Source organism: Cladosporium halotolerans, assembly GCF_011745625.1.
Source record: "Cladosporium halotolerans strain TM138-S3 chromosome Unknown Sca24, whole genome shotgun sequence".
In the NCBI taxonomy this organism is placed as follows: Eukaryota; Fungi; Ascomycota; class Dothideomycetes; order Cladosporiales; family Cladosporiaceae; genus Cladosporium; species Cladosporium halotolerans.
The window spans coordinates 19,602-33,090 of NW_027191475.1; the positions used below are offsets into that span (position 1 = coordinate 19,602).

Here is a 13,489-nt window from a genome sequence, read left to right on the forward strand (position 1 = left end):
TCTTGAACTTTTCTCCATGTACCAAGACGCGGACAGATGTCAAGCCTTTGGAAAGGCTTGTCGGGTGGAAAAGACATGATTGAATACGTCAGAGTAGTCAAACGAACCATGAAACTCGACTCTGCCGTACAAAAGCATTGTAGATGGTTGAATACAACCAAAAGCCCACGAAAAATCCATAATACCATTGTCCTATTTGACATGCTGCCGCGTTAGCCGCTTCGCTCTAAGAGGAAAGCAACGGGTCACGCATCTCATGACGGGACGCTAAGGTTTACCCTCTCTCCATCGCCTCCTCTCTGACACCCTTGTTCTAGCCTTCGGTCGTCTGTATATATTCCTCATGTGTCCTTTCCCCTTTTCGTGCATCTGCATGTCTTCCTTGTCTCTCTCGTTTCATGCAGTATGAGCGCGATTGGTCCATTGAACCATGCCGGTGACCAAGCCGAAACTGCGGATGCTCGTCATGAAAGTAACCCACACCAACTCCATGACGTGGAAAGCTCGAGCGTCATTCCACCTGCGAACCAAGGAGAGAAACCAGACCTACAGACCTTGACCTGGGACGGCCCAGACGACCCTACCAACCCTGTGAATTGGAGTAAACGCCGGAAATGGATCGTTACTGGAGCAGCACTGTTCGCCACTCTCATGGCATGCTGGAATGGCACTTCTATCACTGTTGCTGCCGGCGACATCAATGAGCAGTTCGGCATCAGCGATGCAACTTTCCCTCACAGTTACTGGCCTGTTACTAGCTGGAGCGTCGGTGGAGCTATCTTCATCATCTTATTTTTACCCTTGATGGAGGATCTGGGAGTTCGATGGGGCTTCATGATCACTTACGCTTTCTTCATCATTATGATCATCCCTCAAGCCGTGGCACAAAACTATGCGACTTTGATCGTGACGCGGTTTTTCTCAGGCGGTTGCGCATCGCTGTTAGCCAATACAATTGCGAGCGTAATTCCCGACGTCTGGGAAACGGAAGAGGAAAGGAGCATTCCCGTGGGTCTTTACATCTTGCTCTACCTGATGGGAAGCACCCTTGGTCCACCGGTATTTGGAGGTGTCACCCAATTCTTGGATACTTGGCGATGGATTTTCTACATCCAGATCATTATCTACGTTGCACTATTCCCTATCTTCATTTATACAGTTGAAGAGACCCGTGGCACAGTCATACTCCGCCGAAGGGCGAAGAAGCTTCGAAAGACGACAGGAAAGAAGATTTATACGGACACCGAGCTGAACGCGCCGCCGATTCACAGCCGTCTCGCACGCTCTGCTACGAGACCAATCATGCTATTGTTCACTGAACCTGTTCTCTTTGCCAGCACGCTTTGGTCTGCATTTAGCTTCGGAACGGTCTTCCTCTTCACTCAATCAGTCGCGCAAGTCTTCCGTGATCTTTATGGCTGGGAGGAGTACAGCATCAGCTACGTCCAAGGAGCGGTGGTCATTGGTGAGATCCTTGGCTGGTTCGCAACTCTCTACGGCACGCATCTGTTCTTGAAATCAGCGAGCCGCAACACGGAATGCCCTGGCCGCCCCATTCCCGAAGCACGACTTTACGTCAGCATTTTCGGCTCCTTTTTCGGTATCGTCGGAGGCATGTTTATCTACGCCTGGACTTCCTACCCGGACCTGCCCTGGATCGCGCCCTCCATCGGCCTGGCTATGGTCGGCTTCGGTATCATGACCGTCGTCTCCGCTGTGGCGGACTACATTACAGATGCTTATGCTGCATCCGATTATGCTGGATCAGCCATCAGCGCCGTGGCGTTTGGCGAGAATAACGTCGCTGGGTTCCTGCCCCTTGCGGCGCAGAGCATGTACACTAATCTAGGGTTCCAGTGGGCAAGCACTCTTCTTGCATTCCTGGCGTTGTTGCTTGGCATTGCTCCCTTGGTTTTTGTGTGGAAGGGGAGATGGTTTAGGGAGAAAAGTCCGTTCATGCAGAGCGGCGGAGAGGTTATGAAAGGTCAATCCGAAAAGTCGTAAGGAAACATGTCGCAAAAGTTCTGGTCGTTGAAATGGATTCGCGGGATTTCCGAGAAGCAAAAACGGGTTATGGCATTCAGAGTTCAAGCATAGTATATCTGTACAAAGTGCGGGTTTGAAGATGCAGAGTCTGTCGTGAACCATCGTGTTTGCAAGTAGTGAGAAAGACCATCAAGCTGATAAAAAGCAAGGTATGCGGTAACAATCTGACTTGAGATTCCCAGGACTTAGTTAAATAATACAGTCGCTATCTTGAAGCCATTCCTGTGTACGCTGCTCAACGATCAGCGCCATGTTTCGTACACGCTTCCACGATGCGACTCACGATTGCATGCTTTTATTCCAGCTCAGAGCGAATCTTACACGGCACTGTAGCCACCTCTAGAATCTCCGCCGACCTTGATCCTGCCCGCCACGCTGCTACCGAAATCCTTGACAATGTAGGGCAGGTCGCGAATGGTGTCGCCGTGAGGGATCAGGTCCCAACCGCGAGCGCCGTAGCGGTTGTAGTTGAGCCATGATCCGAAGATGATGTAGGCGGCAGCAAGCAGGAAGACACTGTGCGATTGTTAGTGACCATCCGCGAAGATGTATTGCATGTTCCGGCTAACTTACATGATCAGGAACCAAGTAAAGAATCCCCAAGAGTTGCCCTTCTTCGCAGGCGGAGCAGAGTCCGCGGCGCCTTCGCAAGCATACTTGGTCTTCCAGCGAAGGCGGAGAACCTTGGTCTGATCCTCGCCCTCGGACTTGAAGCTTACGAATTCGATGCTCTTGCCCTTGTCCAGGTCTGGCAGCTGGACCTCGTCATCTCCACCCTCATCCTCTTCCGGCTCCGGCTCGGCTCTCTCGGTGATTTCCTTCTCTTTCGCATCCTCAAAGCCCTCGTTTCCAGTCAACTCTGCGTCGCAGAGGAACTCTACGATCGCCTTGTGAGGCTTGCCCTCTTTATTCTCCGGGTACTTGCCGCCGTTCAGCTCCAACCGCAGGCCCTCCCTTTCTGCGTCTTCATTGCTCGCGCTCCCCTTCAGCCTCGTCCATCTGGGATCCAGCGCCCGTCCGTGGCTGGCAGTGAATTCGCCCGCGATGGGCTGCACCTTGAACGTCGAATGCGAGCCATCGCGCATGTAGATTTCCTCGACGCCGCACACCTGCGTGCCCATAGGGCACTGCTTCTCCTTGCCGATCTCCGGGTCGCGCTTTAGTCGGTTGCAGATGTCGATCGTGAAAGTCGTGTTTGCGATCGAAGGCGGATCATACTCTTGCAGGTGGACCGTCTTGGGGCCACCGATGGGCGAGAGGTTGAAATCCTGCTTGTCCACACGGATCTTCTCACAGTCGAGCGTAGATGCTGTGATGGCGGCGGGAAGAGCGAGAAGAATCGCAAGGTAAGAAGGCATAGTTGGGGGGAGCATCGTGGTCGCCAGAGCTCGTCGCGTCCAAGATTATTGAAGAATGGGGAGGTCGATGGACCAGTGAATGAGACCGCTAAAAAGGCAAAATCGAAGAAGAGCAATGAGAGTAGGAAAGGCGTGTCGTTGCGCGCTCGTGGTACCCGCCGTCAAGCAGCTGAGGATCATCCAGTCGTTGTAGGGTGACCTGTGTCTCGAAATAGCCTAGTCCGGGAACGGAAGGAGGACCGCCGAACAGCCCCTCGACTTCTCGGACGTCTGCTCCGCTCTTCATGCTCATACCATCCCATGCGAGGCAATGGTTTGTATGCCAAAATTACATGATATTAATGGACAAGTGACAATCAAGTATCATAGAACCCCGTTTGTCAGGGTCAACATGTGCACACAGAACTGCTGAACAGCTTTCCTCGGCATCTGGAGCTACGGTCTAATGCATGTTGCCAACTATCGTAAAAGTCTCTCGATACCTCCATCCAAAGAGAAAAAAAAAAGATTCTGGCTCACATCTTTCGACCTCAGAGCACTCAAAGCATCTGTTTGCTTTCTCGACTGACTGATGAAACCCCCCCTTTCGAGCTGTGATTTCCTTCACCACCTGTCCCATCTGGCCGTTTTCTGAGCAGCCATCAATTCCGACATCACTCATCCATTTCATCTTTATCCGACGGGAGCGCAGAGAGAACGACACTCGGACCATCGTCTAAGCCCGTCGATTGGTGAAGATTCTTCGAAATGCCATCAAGATCATGCTTGCTGTCAGCACTCGCGTTGGCTTGCTTCTCGCTTTCGCCACGTCCTTGAGAAGCCAGGGTGGCGGTATCCAAGGACTCGCGCTGCATTGCATGTTCCTGATGGTAATCTGTGCCAGGTTCCGGCTTCTCGTCAAGGCTGCCATCGACTTCGTCCAATGAAGCATGCTGGAGAGCTCTTGATATTTGCTCGAATTCCTCGTTCTCGGCACTGGCCCCAATCTTCACACGAAGGTCTGTCCCTACATCAATCTGCTTTTGCTGTCGAGAGGTTCGTGATGAAGTGTGACCGGATGACTCGTGATCAGCGCTATTGTTCAGATATTCTTCAAGGATCCAGTCAAATCGATTTGGGTCAACAGCAGGGGCCTTGGTAAGATGTTTAGAGATGATATGGTACTGGGTTCGTTGGACGCGTCGAAGTGGTCGGTATCGCAGGCGACGCCTGAACGGCACATGGTTCAGGGCCTCGCTTGTGCTCCCAGCGCCTTTGTTTTCAGCTCGACTTTTGTTCGACAGAGGTGGACTGTCTTTAGCCATGCTTTCATGTAGATGCCAGTGGCTAATGGCTGGTCAATTCTTCCGCTTTGGCACTTCTTTCGGCGATGTAGCAGCTGGTCTGATGGGGAGCAAGCTATTGTTGCTGGCTTGCAGTAGGTTGGTGCAAGAGGAAATCACTGATGATCGAATACCGAGCAAAAGGCGCAACTGCAGCCTGGCTGGCGTTGTGCTGTGAATACGCTCGCGTGCACGTGTCTTGTCGCGTTTGACCGTGATGAACACTAGAAGTAAATTCACTGGAAGTTGGTAGGCTTGCGTACAAGCAGGTGAATGACTAGGTAATTACCAGATTTGGCCATGTCGCCTCATCGCTGCTGCCTCCGTCTTGACAGGGAATGTAGTAGCAATACAGTTGCTAAAAGCAACATACCGGAGCTACCCTGAAATTTGACACTTGCCAGGGACAATTTGATGAAATGAGAGCAGAGGCTTTTGACATTGTTGGAAGGTTAAGCACGAATGATCACCGACTCAGTCATTGACTAATAGACAAGCCATCAGGTAGTAGCATTGCTCGTCGTCTCAACATGTGCCTTCGAAAGTCCAGTCCAGTAAAGGGTAGCCACTCACGTGCGAGCAGACCCTTTTCTAGGGTGTAAAAGAAATGGTTTACAGTTCACTGATGCGGTGATGTCAAAGGCAGCCGTTGACGCCGTTTTGCAGTCCCGGAAACCGGGAAAGGAGAGGCTTGGCCCAGCGTCAGGAATTTGGGCAATCATCGTCATCAATGTTTACGAGCTCGAACATCAAGACTTAACGCGTTGACGCTCGCTCTATAATAGCAGAACTCCGCAGTGTATACGCCGCACGGTGAGAACTGCAGTACCTGACTTTGCGTGGTCCGCCCTATCACGAGTCTGCACTTTTCTGACACCATCGACCCCGACACTCACTTTCACACCAACATCACCATGAGCACAATGGATATTCCACTGGACATTGCAAAAAATGCATCGGACCTTCTCACCAATCCGCCGCAGCCTTACTATCCTCTGGGCGCTACCGTTCCTGGCTATCTCGCGAATGTGACAAGCGTACCCATCCTCCTCAGCGCTTTCTTCGGAGCCTGCACCGTCCTTTTCACCGCCACTCACGTGGTCTCCAAGCGTTATCAACCAACCCTTTCCAATATCGAGCTCCTCACTGTCATGTGGTTCGTGCTCTCCGGCGCAATCCATATTTTCTTCGAAGGCTACTACGTCGTCAATTTCCTGGACATCGGCGCACACCAGACATACATTGGGCAAATGTGGAAAGAATATGCGTTCTCGGACAGCCGCTACTTGACCCAGAACGCTTTCGTGCTGTGCATGGAGAGCATCACCGCAGCTGCTTGGGGCCCTGGCTGCCTGCTCGTAGCCGCGCTGGTTGTGCTGCGTCACCCCATGAGGTTTCCTCTCCAGTTGCTGGTGAGCATGGGCCAGTTCTACGGCGATGTCCTGTACTATGGTACTGCGGCTTTCGAGCATATCGTCAACGGCATCAGTTACTCTAGACCGGAGGCATTCTATTTCTATTTCTACTTCGTCTTTATGAACGCCATTTGGATCATCATCCCCGGTGGTGCGTAAATCTTCTCTAACCAAGGAACGAATTGGTGTGCTAACGTTTGTCTCTAGCATTGATTTACCAGAGCATTATGCGATCAGCAGACGCCGTGGCACTTTCGCAGCGTCTGGAATCCTCTAAGAAGTCGAAATAGAACATCGGCAAGGATTACAGGAGCGTGGGCTGGCTTGTGTCTGATGGCAAAATCTGTCTTTAATGCTGTTGGCGTGAGAAAGCAAAATGGACTGCATAAATGGTAGCAAGGAGTTTCTAGAGAAGCCTACACCAAGACATTGTTAGGGTCAGTGGGAGACCCAATACACTGTAGACTTAATCATAATACACGTAATTGAACATGGCTTCAACGCCGGTCGTACTGCACGAGTGAATACGTGCGCCTCTCACCTTCTGGCATCGCGAATCGTCCTGCAAGTGGCAATGGCGAGTGATATAATTTGCAGGATTCTCATTGATTTGTTCTACAAAGACTACAGTAACGTACTTGTCCTCCATACATAGACCATTGGCCTGTTGCGTTCATTTTCCGATTTCCGATTTTCGATTCTCATATTTCCGTTTCCGTTAATGATCGTGATGTCGTCGAGACTTGTTAACTAACGCTCGGGCTGCCCTTCATGGTCATTACAAGGTCCTAATTTCGTAAGGCATCTGTCCATCCAGAAGAAGATTATTCACAGCCTCGGGAGCCTTCGCTGGCGTTCGTACATGTAAAAAAAAAAAAAAAAAAAAAAAAAAGGTCAAGTTGTTGCCATGGCATACAGCAAATCCGAATCTGTCACGCTTCTTTGTCGACTAGGTGATCAGTCTAGAAGAAAGCGGCCATGCCGATGGCACAGACAATGAGCGCGATCGGAGCGGACTTGGCCACACCAGCGTTGACAGTCTGCTCTGCGGGTGCAGCAGGAGTGGTACCACTCGGACCCACGGGTGAGGTCTCGTTGCCAGCTGGGAAGGGAGCCTCAGGGGTGGCTGCGGGAGCGCTCGGGACAGGACTGGACGCCATGGTCGTCGGGACGGGAGCGACAGGAGTGGCATAAGAGGACTGCTCAGGAGCCGGCGGTGCCTCGGGAGAAACAGGGGTTGACGGTGCAGGCGGAGCTGCAGTCGGGGCCTCCGGCGCAGGAGGGGCGGCAGGGGGGGCTTCTGGCGCAGGAGGGGCTTCCGGCGACTTGGGAGTCTCGGGCGCAGGAGGGGCGGCAGGGGGGGCTTCTGGCGCGGGAGGGGCTTCCGGCGACTTGGGAGTCTCGGGCGCAGGAGGAGCAGCAGGCGGGGCCTCGGGAGATTTGGGAGTCTCCGGGGCGGGAGGAGCCTCAGGCGCAGGAGGGTAGACGGGAGGCGCTTCAGGAGCGGGAGGAGCCTGGGTCGGGGCCTCGGGCATGACAGGCGCTACCGGCGTAGTCTCCTCGGGCTTGGTCTTGGTGACACTGACAGCAGTGGAGTAGGTCGAGGTGAGAGTGGAGTAGGTCATGTATGTCGAGGTTTTCTCCTCAGTGCCGGATGTGATGACCGAGGTGGCCGGGCAGTAGGTCGTGTACACAGTAGTGTCGATAGTGACGGTGGTGTGCTCAGGAGGGCTAGTTGGTGCCACTGGGATGGGAGTGGTGCTATTTGGGCTTGGGTAAGGCACCGGGTGAGTAGGCTCGACGGGCTTGGTAGGCTTGACGGGCTTGGTAGGCTTGACGGGCTTGGTAGGCTCGACGGGTTTTGTAGGCTCGACGGGCTTCGTAGGCTCGACAGGCTTGGTTGGGTACTCGGTCGGCTTCTCAGGCTCGACGGGCTTGGTGGGCTCGACAGGCTTGGTGGGCTCGACAGGCTTGGAAGGCTTGCTGGGGTACTCGGTCGGCTTCTCAGGCTCGACGGGCTTGGTGGGCTCACTCGGGTACTCAGAGGGCTTCCATGGCTTGCTAGGGTACTCGGTCGGCTTCTCAGGCTCGACGGGCTTGGTGGGCTCGACAGGCTTGGAAGGCTTGCTGGGGTACTCGGTCGGCTTCTCAGGCTCGACGGGCTTGGTGGGCTCGCTCGGGTACTCAGAGGGCTTCCATGGCTTGCTGGGGTACTCGGTCGGCTTCTCAGGCTCAACAGGCACGCTGATCGAGGACGAGGTGGTCGGCTCGATCGGGTGGGTGTAAATCACCGGAGTGGTAGAGGTATAAGGAACGGGAGCGGTTGGCTCGACGGGGAGCGAAGGCTCGTAGCCATCCTTGGAGGAGTACTTCGGAGGTTCGACGGAGGTAGTCTTTTCACCGTAGCCTTGCGGTTTCTCTCCCCAAGAGTTCCCACCGCCGTAACCAGCAGGCTTATCATCGTAGGAAGGCGGCGCACCGTGGTCGTCACCGGCAATTGCAACGGCCACCGCCGCCAGGCTGAGGATGGCAACCTTTGAAAGCATCATATGCTTATGCGTAAGTGTCGGGCACGTGATCGTTTTGGATCAAGTCCCACGATGATTCAGAAGAGCGAGAGTAAATGAGACCGTAACGAAAGAGTCTCGAATCAAAGTGAGGCGGGTAATTTCTCACTGACCAACCTGCCTTGCAGGCGACCTTGATATATCTTTCGAGAGCTTCCCTCTCGAACACCATCACGTCAAGCTAATGCACGTCCCAGCCCGCGTGTACAACAATGCAACGTATAGGCGGGAAGGCAAAGGTACCTAGAAACGTGACGTGGTAGGCTGTAGGGTTCAATAGCGAGAAACGCTGCTGCATTGGTCGAGCCAATCGCTTTGTCAGGAATGAAGTTAGGTCAACAACTAAGGCCACCCAGGAAGCTATCCCGGTCAAGCGGCCCAGCGGGACGAGAGAACAGGGTTCGAAAGCCATCGTTCCACAAACGGGCAGGCTGTTGCTTGGGGGCTGGTGCTTGGGAGACGGGCGCAGGTCAAGGCCACCAGCCAGGAACAGGAAAGGTCTGGCTTCGATGGTCGCCATGAGAGACCATGCAATGGAAGGATTTACAGCTCGAAAAAAGGTTTGTTGTCCAGCGAATTCGCCGTTACTCTGTCACGGTGGCTGGCAAGAGCACGGTGTAGGCGCCTCGCCCCTAGACACGCGCGCTCGTGTGACCTGATCGCCCAGCATCTCGTTTCCGAAAGAAGAGAAAGCGCAAAGTGGAGGCCGACGTTTTCTCGCCAGAGCCGAAGGCACAAGGCCCGCCGGGGCATCCGCAAAACCCGCAAAACCCCAGAAACTAGCGCGTTGAATCGAGCGGAGAGGTGGTCAGGAATAGTAATCGGACAGCTCCGCAGATCGCAGTGGACCGTTCACCTTCTGGCGCCGACCGATACATAGACGCCGTTGGCCTTCGCCTTGTGGGTGAAGACTACTGTACAACGCTCAGCACCCGTCTCTGAGGACGTTGTCACTTCATGCTAGATGCTTGCCATCCGAGAGCTGGCAAAGGTTGTCAAAGTGCTTACCAGCGAGCCGCCCTTGCGCGTCGCTCACGCAAACCTAGGAAGCGGTTGCCGAGAGTAACTGCTCGCAAGGTTCCCTGGCAGCTGCAGGTCCCGGGGTTGGTCGGTTGTTCGCCCGCTCGTCTGGCTGCAGGAACACGAGACCAAGGAAGCCAATCACGCTAGTTGTCGCGAGGAAGCCATCGGTGCGTTTCCCCAGACTACCAGAATAATATCCGGATGCAACCGATCAGGCCCGCGGCTTGCGATCCGGCATGGCATTCCAAATCCGTATTTTGCAATGAACTCGTGAAGGTTCGCTATGATCCAACAATTCGCGTCGAATTCTTGGGTGATTTTCGCAGCTGCAAATTGAACCTGCCTGCTATGGGAAGGTAAGCTGTCCCAGAGCTCGGAGCTGTTACTGTATGTGCTTATGTGGTTGAAGAGCTTGCATCGCAGCCCCGCACGATGGGCAGGGGACAGAAACTCTAACACACTTCAATGGCCCTCGGTGCCAATCGCCAGCACAATTTAGCGAGTCGTGGTACTTTCTAGACGTGGGGACATCGGCGATGGTACAGTTCTGATCCCGACCCAGAGAGTAATGCCCAATGAGGCGATCGCTTCCCCCTAGGCAAGAACAATTAATATGTTGAGAACTCCAAGCAATAGCGATGGCGCGATGTGCAAATGCAATGGCGCATGGTAATCTTCGTTCGAACGGCTTGCTTGTAAGCAGACCGCAAAGCAGCATAGTCCCGACTGCTCACGATTCGCTATCAGACGCAACAACCCATCAGCTTTAGACTCAGCTTCACTGGCTGAGTGTCATAAGCATCTACAATTCCGTTGAGCACACTGCTTACGTCAAGTTTCAAGCCGCAGCTGCCAGGCTTCTTCCCATGGTCATCATGAAGTCAAAAGGTGCCTCGCCGTTTCAGATCATGAGCTTACTGCGTACGAACAGCGAAAGCTTCACTGTCAGCCGCGATCCGCCCAACAGCCAACTCATGCCTCTTGTTGGCCACTGAACGTGTGTTTTGTCCGGATGCCTGCTTCGGATCGACGAATGGCAACCGCGAACAACATGACGCATAGATGGATGTCTGTGAGATCCTGATCTTGCCGAGTCCATAGCACGTGCAGCCATCTTGTAGTGGCTGTACCCTCGTCGCAACCAATGGCGTATCCTCTATCTATTTCTTTGGCTTGGATTGTAACAATACCGCCCTGCGCAAAGACATTCATTGAATTCGCTGCATTGATCGAATTGACGGAGATGTGACCCAAGCCCAGAAGTTGCGGCGGTTCTCCCAGTGAGTGTGCGGGTACGAGGATTAGCTTACAGTAGTCTGGGTGGCACTGGACGGATGCCTCGGCGCAATAGTATTTGCGAGTCACAGTATGATGAAGCCAGATGTTCCTAGTGATATGGGTTGTATTCGTCAAAGTGTTGGACGTGATAGTTGTGAGTGACTGTGAAGGAAGCTGAAGGTCGGCCACTGGTGCAATTTTTCCGAACTTCGAGAAACAGCGCGTCGCTGGACCTCACGCTTTGACATCAAGACATCACGACCTCGCTAACCATCATATCACCGTTTCAACAGGATGAACAATGGTCCACAGAGTTCTGCATGATTAATGAACATCCGTAACTTTGGAAAAAAGGCCTTTTGAGAATGCATGAAATCATCACACTCCAGTTCGGCCAGCAGGCCAATTACCTTGGCACTCACTACTGGAACACCCAGGAATCCTATTTCACTTACTCCGACGATCCTTCAGCAGAGGCGTCTCCCATCAACCACGATATTTCATTCCGCCCTGGGCTAGCACCCGATGGTTCCGATACGTACACCCCACGCACTCTGCTCTACGACCTCAAGGGAGCTTTCGGTACTTTGCGCCGCGAAAATGCGCTCTACGAGATTCAGCAAGAAGGCGACCCATTACAGCAAAACACATGGGGAAGAACTGCGACACAGATGCGTTTGCCGAGGATTGAGCCCAGCCCCTATCAGCAAGCACTGGACGCCGGCTCAGAACTACCGAGTCTCACAACGGAGAGTGTAAGATTCTGGTCCGACTACAACCACGTCTTTTATCACCCAAAGAGTATCGTTCAACTGCATGAGTATGAAGTCAACAGCTCATTAATGCCTTTTGAGCGATTTGCCACCGGCGAAGAACTCTTCGCCAGCCTGGATCGTGAGCACGATCTGCTGGACCGAGACCTTCGCCTATTTCTGGAAGAATGCGATCAATTTCAAGGCTTGCAGATCTTTTCAAGCACAGATGATGCGTGGGGAGGCTTCACTGCGCGGTACATGGAGCGCGTGGCAGACGAACTGGGCAAATGTCCGCGGTGGGTGTTTGGTTTGGAAGAGGGCAAGAGCACAACGAGGGACAGAAGGATGCTCCAAGTATCGAACGCTGCGCAATCGATGCATTCCGTCGTACCACACTCCAGCCTCTACATACCGGTGTCGACCTTGCCAGATCGCCTCCCGTCCACTTTGACGGTGGATGCTAGCAGTCGCTGGCATACATCGGCCTTACAAGCAGCGGTTGTGGAGACCCTGACGCTACCAGCTCGCCTAAAAGACGATGAGCAGGGTCAGGCTCGCTTGGATGAGCTCGAGATGACACTCGGGGGCGACGGGAGGCGCCCGATCGTTGACGCTACGCTATCATTCGACAACCCAGCAAACCTGAGCGGCGGCGCCGCCGCAGATACAGCGCATGATGTGCGTCTGGCAAATGGCTCGGCGCGTGGTGCATCGGAGGAGGACAAGAGTCCAGTGATCGATTTCCTCCCCGAAGTCCCCCGGCCTGTGGGTAGACAAGCGCCTTCCAGCCGCCCCAAAATCTTCACGAAATTTGAGTCCGCTCGAGGTCCTTGGAATTCATCACTCGAGATACAGGAAGCGAATCTCACATCCCGCGACCGTTTTGCTCCGGGTGCCCGACGTACTATTCGTCAAACATCACTACTCTATCCCATCCTATCATCTTCACCAAAGATCTTCCAATTACCTGGGAATCTGGATAAGATTGCTGTGACTGCATCTCTTGCCACATCTACTAAGGTTGCAAAACACGTACGGGACATGGCTGGTTTCGCAAGAGTCGCATACGGAGTTGATGAGAGGGAGGCGGTCTACGATGGCCTGTCGGGGGTAGCGGAGGAGTACGAAGAGGGGTTCAGTGACCTAAGTAGTGAGGAAAGCGATGGTGAGTAGACGGCAAACATGAGAATATGATTCAATGACCATCTCGCCGGGCACACTTCACTTTGTAACTATGATCCCTTTGGCAGCTGCTCATCGCCATGGCCCTCCCACCGAAGACAAGCCTATTCAAGCCCTACCATTCATCATCCTCAGTCCGCAAAACAGGCTTCATATCGATCCCGAAATCATCCATCTTCGTCGCGAGATCCACGACCTGCTCCTTGCTCCAATGCTCCATGATTCTGTCGGAGGTTGTGTCCAGCAAAGCTTCCATCGATTCTGTCCTCTCGTCCTCCATCGCGGATAGCGTGCGCTCGAGCTCCATGAAGATCTGATTGGCCGGTTCTTCGATGGCTTGATTGAGGGGCACCCCGCCATAGGTGCCAGTGGTGTGGTTGAAGAGTCGCCCGCTGTTAGAGAGGTTGTTGATGCTCTCGTGTACCCTGTCACGGCTTTGACTCTGGTACATCTCGTTGAGCACTTCCATGCGGGTGCGAGTGGTCACCTCGATGTGGTTAACTGCTCTGAAAACGAGCGCTTCGATATCGGCGTCCTCCTGGG

At 53.6% G+C, this 13,489-nt stretch overlaps 5 protein-coding genes across 5 annotated transcripts; 3 read left to right on the forward strand and 2 right to left on the reverse strand.

The window, feature by feature from the left end:
* Positions 1-405: 405 nt before the first annotated feature.
* On the forward strand, positions 406-2,004 carry WHR41_06831 (uncharacterized protein; the record flags this gene model as incomplete). Its single annotated transcript, XM_069375436.1, has 1 exon — positions 406-2,004. One exon carries the CDS (start codon positions 406-408, stop codon positions 2,002-2,004), a length of 1,599 nt encoding a protein of 532 aa, XP_069227814.1.
* A 46-nt stretch (positions 2,005-2,050) lies between these two features.
* WHR41_06832 (uncharacterized protein) lies at positions 2,051-3,539 on the reverse strand. The gene is made up of 3 exons (XM_069375437.1): positions 2,620-3,539; positions 2,330-2,562; positions 2,051-2,277 (listed from the first exon to the last, which is right to left on the reverse strand). The coding sequence occupies exons 1-2, from the start codon at positions 3,417-3,419 to the stop codon at positions 2,364-2,366; spliced, it is 999 nt and encodes a 332-aa protein (XP_069227817.1). The 5' UTR covers positions 3,420-3,539; the 3' UTR covers positions 2,051-2,277; positions 2,330-2,363.
* A 1,938-nt stretch (positions 3,540-5,477) lies between these two features.
* On the forward strand, positions 5,478-6,668 carry WHR41_06833 (uncharacterized protein). Its single transcript, XM_069375438.1, has 2 exons — positions 5,478-6,292; positions 6,349-6,668. Exons 1-2 carry the CDS (start codon positions 5,641-5,643, stop codon positions 6,429-6,431), a joined length of 735 nt encoding a protein of 244 aa, XP_069227816.1. The 5' UTR covers positions 5,478-5,640; the 3' UTR covers positions 6,432-6,668.
* A 435-nt stretch (positions 6,669-7,103) lies between these two features.
* Positions 7,104-8,690, reverse strand: WHR41_06834 (uncharacterized protein; the record flags this gene model as incomplete). Its single annotated transcript, XM_069375439.1, has 1 exon — positions 7,104-8,690. The coding sequence occupies one exon, from the start codon at positions 8,688-8,690 to the stop codon at positions 7,104-7,106; it is 1,587 nt and encodes a 528-aa protein (XP_069227813.1).
* Positions 8,691-11,374: 2,684 nt separating this feature from the next.
* Positions 11,375-12,937, forward strand: WHR41_06835 (uncharacterized protein; the record flags this gene model as incomplete). Its single annotated transcript, XM_069375440.1, has 1 exon — positions 11,375-12,937. The coding sequence occupies one exon, from the start codon at positions 11,375-11,377 to the stop codon at positions 12,935-12,937; it is 1,563 nt and encodes a 520-aa protein (XP_069227812.1).
* Between the last annotated feature and the right edge of the window lie 552 nt (positions 12,938-13,489).

Excerpts from the sequence above, each read along its gene's own strand:
- WHR41_06832 (XM_069375437.1), bottom strand. The coding sequence starts at position 3,419 with ATGCTCCCCCCAACTATGCCTTCTTACCTTGCGATTCTTCTCGCTCTT. Across the intron at positions 2,563-2,619 it reads TTTACTTGGTTCCTGATCAT|TGTCTTCCTGCTTGCTGCCG; the intron begins GTAAGTTAGCCG and ends ACAATCGCACAG.
- WHR41_06833 (XM_069375438.1), top strand. The coding sequence starts at position 5,641 with ATGAGCACAATGGATATTCCACTGGACATTGCAAAAAATGCATCGGAC. Across the intron at positions 6,293-6,348 it reads TTGGATCATCATCCCCGGTG|CATTGATTTACCAGAGCATT; the intron begins GTGCGTAAATCT and ends GTTTGTCTCTAG.